General features: G+C 48.3%; 1 protein-coding gene across 3 annotated transcripts in view; it reads left to right on the top strand.

Moving 5' to 3' along the window:
* Positions 1 to 8,742, top strand: part of fcho2 (FCH and mu domain containing endocytic adaptor 2) — a 43,876-nt gene continuing 35,134 nt past the window's right edge. For all 3 annotated transcript variants that reach the window (XM_084442095.1, XM_084442096.1, XM_084442094.1), the window contains exons 1-2: positions 1 to 135; positions 7,488 to 7,579. In XM_084442095.1, coding sequence (XP_084298221.1) covers positions 103 to 135; positions 7,488 to 7,579 — 125 coding nt within the window. In that variant the 5' untranslated portion in view covers positions 1 to 102. The remainder of the gene's footprint in view (positions 136 to 7,487; positions 7,580 to 8,742) is intronic.

Below are 8,742 nucleotides of genomic sequence, written 5' to 3'. Positions count from 1 at the left end.
GACACAACAGAAACGGGGGGAGGACGGCGGAGCAATTGCGTCAATTTAAATTTAATTACAACAAAGTAAAGTGTTCCAGCAAGGAGAGAGGAAGAAACCAAGATGATAACGCCTTACTTCCTAGAGAATTTCTGGGTAGGTTCTGCTTTTGTTTATTTTCCTTTAGCCGGGTAGTATTGTGAAACACAAGTCCCCTCCCAATCCCGTAAGTGAATGTGACATGCAGGAGGAGAGAATTATTCCGTAATATTCGATATCTTTATATTCAAGCAACATACTGCTCACGGAAATGGGGATATGGCTCTACAACCTGTATTACCATGGTATTACCCCGTTGCCACCGCCACATTTTCTCGGCGAATGATATTTTGCCACTCCGGGGATTGGGCCTCTGGAAACGCTCTCTAACATGAGTGCTCGGTGAATCCACCTCTAGACTTCCATTGGCTGCCAGGGAATGTCTTGGAATGTTTAGGTCGTTTCCTTGAAAGCCATTGGATCTTTCGGCTTGCCATTCACAACTCTGCACGCGTCATATTCTTCTGTAGTGAAGCTTTAGTGAGAGTCCAGATGTTTTAATAAGTTGGAGAATAGTAACAACTTGTAACAGCTACAAATTGACACACAGGCCATACTCTATATCGGTCTAGGCCGCAACTACTTGAAACTGTCCAGCGTCACTACAATGTTTCCAATGTTATACACTTCTACTGCGATTATGTCACATTTCCCAATGGTGCAACAGTTTATGTTTTGACGTGGCTGCATTGTAACGTTAGCATGTTTAAGTGTCAGAGGCTCTACATGTGTTGATCTAGTTATTTCATAGGTTTCTCAGACTTTCAACGGACTACGGTGTCCATGTAGGTAGGAGATCCTGAATACATGATCATTTAGCCAGAAGTCAGTGTTTCAGTGAAGGAAGCCAGCTGACAGACAGGCATTGCATACGCAAAGCTCCGTTCAGAGGTGTGATAAGGAAGTAAGATGTGGTTGGTGTTGTGGTGGTGGTGGTGGATTTTCCTTTCCTGCTTTTGTGATATATCGGGTCTTTGGTTTTGATCAGGTGTCTTTGGCTGATCTTGTGATGTAGGTAGCCTATCACAGACACAACGGGTGACATGGCGCCTTTGGCTAGATGTGTGAGGTATTTCAAATTGTTGCATTGCATTTCACACCTGTTCTCTGTGTGAAGCCACGAATGAGTGGTAGGCTACAATCTCAGCACCTCAAATGGATGTTTATCTTTCTTGAAAATAATTTCCCAAGTACAACCTGGACGTGAATGAGAACGTCTATTTTCTCTGTGTAGTGTAAACGGGCTGTTTCTCTTTTGTTGTGTGGGATAAAGGACTCAACACAGAACAGGATTGGACAAGTGCTGCTGTCCTCTTTTAATTATAAGCTCACCTGTTAATGGACGGAGTGTTATGTATTCAGCGTGGAGGAGAGGAGAGGGAAAACAAGGAGGGAGAGGAGGAGAAAGGAGAGATGGGAGAGGAGGAGAGAAGGAGGAAGAGGAGTAGAGGAGAAAGGAGTGGGGAGAGATTAGGAGGTGAAGAGAGAGAGAAGAGGATGTCCTGTCCTGTCTGAGGAGCTGAGAGAGACCCCAGCCTCGCTGGTCCCTCAATCTACCCTTTGTGCTCTGAGACCAGCCACCGTAAGACAGCGGCAGCAAAGATCAGCTGTGTGCTTGACATGCATGGCACACTCACACACACACACACACACACACACACACACACACACACACACACACACACACACACACACACACACACATACACTCACACACTCCTTCCCTTTCTCTCTCAGATAATAGGTCTAGGTCGAGTCACTCCTATTCCCAGAATGTCAAATATGGAAAGCTTCTTCTTACTTAATCTGAACAGACAAGTTGTTTATAGGAATGAGGATCCAGGCGTGGAACAGTCATCTAGTGGAACAGTCATCTAGTGTCTCTCTCGCTTGATGTGGCACCGCAGCGCTTCCTATCCAAATATTTGTCCCCAGTAGCAGTAGCCTTGTGTTGCAGTGTGTTACACAACGCACAGCAGGTGATGTTCCGCTGAGACTGGGAGTTTAGGTATTGTCTTGGGTCGCCTTGCCAAACCCTCTGACCCAGTGTTGCGTGGCAGGGCCTGCTCCTGTGTCGCACTGCCCCCCTGCAGTTCATGGGAAAGTAAGATGGCGGCGCGATAAGCAAACAGTGTTGGTAGAGCCAACTGCCCGAGGACAGTTCTCTCCTCCCTGGTGAGTGTGAGTCTAATATCTCACTGTGAGAGACACACACACAAACACACATTGCTCACTTCAGTTTTGGTTTCACACCGATTAGCCTGGAGTGAGACGTTTTCCAACATTGGGAAGATGAAACCGCCGCTGGGTTGAGACAGAGTGTTGTCCAAACAATGGCTTCATTAGTTTTGTTTGTGATTATTTGTTTTCCTGTGTCAAATATGAGGTAGCAGGGTCCCACAGGGCATTGCTGCCTTATTGGGATCAGTTAGGGGATTTCACATAGAATTTGGAATTCCTGTCATTTCAATGTCCACAGATTCCTAAGATGCCCAGGGCTGCTTCACTACTTTGAATGGGGTAGGCAGTTGTGTAGGCTGTGCATGTTAGGCAATTGTAGAAAGACTTGCCCAGAGAGCACTTATCATGGGAGCAAAGTTTAGGCTTGGCCTACATCATAACAGTGCCTGTCTATGTGTACAGTAAAACTATAAACACATCCTGTGGGAGCCACCATTGTTCTGACAAGCTGTGACAGCTCTCTCGGTTCCGAATGGCTCCCAGACCAACCATAATCACGTGACTGGCTTTAGCAGACTTACCGATGATGTCATAAAGGGGTGGTGTGAGTTTAGCCATATGTTGTGGAGAGGACAGTTCCTTCCTGGTTTACACCGTTCACAGGGCCTGTCTGTCTGTCTGGAGGCAGGGAGGAAGGGAGACTTGTTAAGCTGTCACTAATGCTAAAAGCCCCAGTGAGAGTGAGCAGGCCAGCAGGGACATATTTTCCCCCCATTGCTTTTACCAAGCAGCCATTTAGAGTCTGTCTGTGCACCTTGAGACCAGCAGCCCAACTGCTCTGGGAGACGCGTCCAGAGAAGGGATATCCACCTCTCCTCTACCTGAATAGGGCACTGAGCATCCGAGACGCCCCACCAGGGCGGAAATAAACTGTCAAACATGCATAACACTGTTATGAACACTGTTGGTAAATAAACACTTACTTACCTGTTGAGGATGACCAAGGACTCTGAGAGCAGCAGCTGTGAAGTGTGTTGTTCAGTTGTGGAAGCTGTGATCTATTTTATCCACTTCTACCAATTATGAGTCTTGTAAAAGGATCCATTCCCTAAGTGGATTGCTAATTTGCTTGCTGTCTTGTGTCTTAAGCTTTCTTTAAGGTTTGTCAGAGAATTAGGCCGACATAATTTTGGCCGTGTGCTGTTTTGTATCCACTGAAATTGTGTGTTCCCCATGTTATGACTTGCTATATCTATTCAGATGGACTAGATTCCACGCTCTGCTCAAATTGGATAATAGCTTACTTGCCATGAGTCTGATTCAGCATCATTGGGTTGACTGAAAACAAACTGAACACTCGACACACTAATGTTAGTGTTTCCCCCAGGATGACTAAGCCCAAAGAGACAGGGAGACAAGACGCAGTCCTCCTCTGGGTTAAACTGGGTACCGCGCGCTGAAATTAGCGTGAATTCATAATCAGACTTTGGAGTCCTGCACATTCTCTCCGTTCAGCTCGCTAGTCCCGAGCGGCGGGTCGAGCCGCCGGGTCTGATGGTTGAGGGAAGAGAGAGGGAACACCGCGGCGGGAAGACAGAAGCTCAGACGAGCAGCGGCGGTGTCACACGCCATTATGTGACCAGCAATGCAGCCATAAACATTTGACTTCTTCCACAAGATAGGGAAAGTTGTATCGCTGTGGTGGTGTGAGATGCACCGGATCCCTCCCCTCTGCCAAGCTTGATATGATAAAGAGTGACGTGTGTGTGTGTGTGTGTGTGTGCGCGTGCGTGCGCCTTCTCTTTAACAGACGTACTTTAGATTTTAGATCTCCGTGACACAATATATCTGCTGGCCGACTCATTGAAGGCCTACGCGAGTCCAGAGGTTTTCTTGGTGTTGCCTTTTGAGGTATTGCAACAGTGAAGTTTCTCTTCCTCTGATTTTGGCACAGCCCGATTTGAGTAATGGCGGGCATTAGTTGTGTTATGAGTGGTCCGGGGCCTGGTCCGCGTCTCAATGAACTGTGTGTGGGTTTCACACTGTACCAGGGGCGGCGGTTAAGGACAGAGACCAGGCGGGGCCGGTGACTGAGTGAGAGACGCGGGACTAGAGACTTCTGAGGGCCGTTTCTGCGCTAGACATATAAACCGTGTCATTGCTTGATTTTGAACAGGTCCGCATGGCCAGTGAAACTCACCCTTGTGTGTGTGCGCGCGCGTATGCGTGTGTGAGGGTAACAAGAGTGTGAGGGCGGGTGATTGACAGCCGACCCATTATTGAGTGAGGTCACTGCTTGCAGCTGGCCGCCCAAATGGGACGCTCTCCGGATTTGACTGAGTGAAACCAGTGTTCCCAGCACAAGCAGTGGTACACACACGCACACACACATATAGTATGCACGCGCTCACGCACACACACGCTCACGCATGCACACACACGTAGGCTCACGCACACACACACACACACACACACACACACACACACACACACACACACACACACACGTAGGCACTAGTTTTGGCTACTGATTGTTGCTCAGCTAGTTCATGGGCTCTCACAGAACTCCCTCTCCCTCCCTCCATCCCTCTCTCTCTCTCTCTCTCTCTCTGCGTCTTTAAGTTTTCCGGTTCCTGTGAAGCCGACCGCTTCGCATTGTGGCGCGGCACTGCCTCTCAGTCAGGGACTGATTCGCGCACGCCAGCCCCGCAACATGCTATCTTTCACTGGGTCGGAGGGGAGCCATCGCCTCTCTCAGCAGCCCCTCAGCAATGACTGCTTCTGCGTCTGACTTCCATGGCGTGCCGTGGTTAGAATATTAATCGGGCCTCACCGGGGTCTCGGTCAATGAGTCTCAGAACGAGGCAGTTGAAGTTCAGTGAAGCTTCATGCTCCTGCGCTTGCATCATTTCTCGGTAATGGTCACCCTTGCGGAGGCCTGAATCGAGTCTGCTCTAACGTTAGGTCCAGTCAGCGGAGCGTGTCTTTTCAACATGCTCAGGAGAGCTGATTTAATCTATGCTCACTAGTTCCTCCTTTGTAATGTGCGAACGTTTGTTCCCCTCCGCGCTAAGCCGGCTCTCTGTGTGCGCGGGGAACGGAGAGCATTGTCCTCTCTGATGGGAAAAACTAAAAACGCCCCGACCTGTTTCCTAATGTTTTAATTTATCTTTTGTATTCTTTTATATCGCCGCATTCCACATGAGCGTAGCCTATGAGCGGCAGTGAATGCTAGTCCTTCCTGCTGCAGCTCAGACCTGCCGGCCATTGTGCTTTCTAGTTTCTACCTTTCTACTCCACTCGCTAGCTTCTGATTGGTCAGTGGCTGCATTCTCCCTGCATTCTCTCTATTCTCTCTCTCTCTCTGTCTCTCTCCTTGGCTATTGCAGTTGTGGTGATTAGCCTACTGTGTCAGTCCGAGTCACAGCAGTTGTGACAGCCAGGTAACCACAGAGCTGCTGGTCAGGTTTTTGCGTAGGCTAGACTACACTGTCAAACAGGAAGCGTAGCTCAGATGTGGACTCGCTGACTAGGCCGATATGACACTTAAGCCCAGTCAGGAAGCACAAATGTGGCACTGCTTTCCTTTCTCTCTCCTGTCTTTCCGTTTGCTCTGCAAACCCATACCCTGGTGTGACCTGGCCCACTGCCTCCCTCAGCTGTCTCTGACCTTCGACCTCTAGTGACTCAGGGTGTATTGGAGGACGGTGTGAGGGGGCTCCATCTGTTAGAGCAGGCCAGCAGGCAGGGTAATGACACATGATTGGCCCAACTCAGGAACCAGGAAATGACTGTGGTGGTCAGGAGGAGAGGAGGTCAGCCGCAGCTGGTGCACAGACAGGAAGGCAGACACACACTATTATATTATTATGATATTTTTAGATCTAGGTTAATATTATATTATTCACATCTATACTTATATTGTTTAGTCAGGAACTAATAAGCAACTGTGGAAAGGAGCAGGACCAAGAATAGGCTCTGTGCACCAGCTTCACTACTTCCTGAAAGCCACTTGGCTTCTTTATTTCCTGTCCAATATGATTGGATTAAGTGATTAATCAGGTGTGCGCTGGGTCTGCCTCACACCTGATTAATCACTTAATCCAATCATATAGGACAGGAAATAAAGGTGCCAAGTGACTTTCAGGAAGTAGTGGAGCTGGTGCACAGAGCCTATTCCAATGTACCTGTACTTGTACTTGCATCTGGTAAACAAAACTTGACACGTGAACATGACAGTTCTGTTCTTTCTGCCAACTCAGAGCTAACCACACTTGGATAGGATGTCAGATTAGATCATGTGATGTTTTCTTTGTATAGCCCTACTTGTGAGGGTATGTATAGATTTCAGGATACTCGGAAATAGAGGTGTAGGGCTTCTCTGTACTATATTCCTGTCCTTACGTTTGGGGAACGTTAGCATTGCTCATTCGCCATCACTGGTGTGGACAAGGTCTGTTGCTTACAGTAGTTGGAAAGCTTTGTCAACCCAACAACCTCTATATGAACTGAACTTGAGTTTAACATGTACTGTAACTGCTGAGGCTTTAACACCACTATGGTGGCCTGTTTAGGACACTTCAATATGGTTTTCCTTGTAAATCCGTCATAGCGCCACCCATTTAGCTGCACACGTCCCTCTCCTATGAATAATTAAGTGTCGTCGTATGCATTTTTAAAAACCGTGGTGCAACAGGACACCCCCGCCAGTGTATTGGCTTGGTAACGGCCACGCAAACAGACAGCGGTCTCATCCTGTCATCCTGAGTGCACCAGACAGAACCTGCTATTCTGCAGGGCTCTGACCTTACTGGACTACTACTGACCGCGTGCGGCACTCAGAACCGGAGCTCAGAAACCAGTTTTTAGAGAACTCGAAGCGAATCACGGAACCCCTTAGAACCACACCGAGCTGGAGCGTATAGAAGCAGACCTAGGAAGCTGGATCTTGGCAGGGGGGGATCTTTATCCCAGGAGCTCAGAAGAGGAGTGTGTCCGTGCGGCAGCATGGCCAGGATGAGCATGGTGGACCAGAGGATGCTGCAGATGCAGCTGTCCGCCATGCAGACCATGAGGATGCTGCTGGCTGACCGGGCCAGCACCGTCACGGTAATAGGCGGCCGGAGAGAAGCCCGAGGCCAGCCAGGCTCGCTGGCGTTCTCAGGGGACGCCTGTCTGTCTGTTTCCTTGTCAGATGGCAATCAACTTTCTGCTTTGTTCCTCCGCAGGGAGAAAAGAACAATGGATTTGACGTCCTCTACCACAACATGAAGCACGGCCAGATCTCCTCCAAGGAGCTGACCGACTTCATCAGAGAAAGGTAAGACGCACGCACGAGCGTACATGCACACACATGCGCACACACACACATGCGCACGCACACACACATGCGCACACACACACACACACACATGTGCAGACACACATGTGCGCGCGCGCGCACACACACACACACGCACAAGCACACACAATCACCTCCTCTCAGCTCTGAGGCGAATTAGGTTTCACCAACACATTTTCTAGTTTTAATTGACCGTTTAAACATCTGCTTCTATCTACTTCGTCTTGGGCAGGTGTTGAATAGGGAGTCGTTGGTTGAATGGTTACGCAAACCTGCGAGTCAAGTGTCTTACTATTCAGGGCCTAGCCCTAGGTTGACATAGTGTCTCAAACACTGATACTTTCTCTTTCTCTGTACAGAGAGAATAGCCTGCAGGTTGTGGAAAAGAATAATCATGTGTCTCAAAGTTCAAATTTTCCATTGGTGACAAATTAACCAATTCAGGTCAATCATAACTTAAAGCTACCAATCGATGTGACTAATTAGCCCCGGTGGGCTAATTAGTCACACACACACACACACACACACACACACACACACACACACACACACACACATACACACACACTTATCTTATATCTTTATATATATATTTGTGTGATATCTGAGTCAGAATCAGAGTCAGTTTATTGCCATGGTAGTTTACACATTTGTTTAGATTGATGGTGCATACACTGGTGGAGACAACATTAGACAGGGTGCAGGACAAGACGAGGCAATGCAAAGACAGGACAGTGCAACTTAACCCTAGCCTTAAACCCTAACCCTAAACATAACCTTTTACCCGTAACTCTAACCATAATTGTAACCCAAGCCCCAAACATTAACCTTTGACCCTAAAATTAACCCTAAACTTGTGGGACCATCCCGGTTATCCCCACAAGTGACCGTTGTTTTTGTTTAACTATCCTTTTGGGGACATTTGTATGTATGGTTAAACATGCCTGCCACCTACACACACACACACACACGCACACGCACACGCACACGCACACGCACACACACACACACACACACACCTCCCCTTGGCTCCTCCCTTGTGGAGCTGGTTTGATCCATCCATGTGAAGTATGGGTTCTGGCTGGCACACCTGGAGTCTCTGAGGCATGCTAACCACACAATAACGCCTCCCCTCCTAGTTC

The sequence above is a fragment of the Borostomias antarcticus genome (genome assembly GCF_949987555.1).
Source record: "Borostomias antarcticus genome assembly, chromosome: 8".
Taxonomy (NCBI): domain Eukaryota; kingdom Metazoa; phylum Chordata; class Actinopteri; order Stomiiformes; family Stomiidae; genus Borostomias; species Borostomias antarcticus.
The sequence above is the reverse complement of the archived record's forward strand: the minus strand, read 5'-3'. Positions and strand labels throughout refer to the sequence as shown.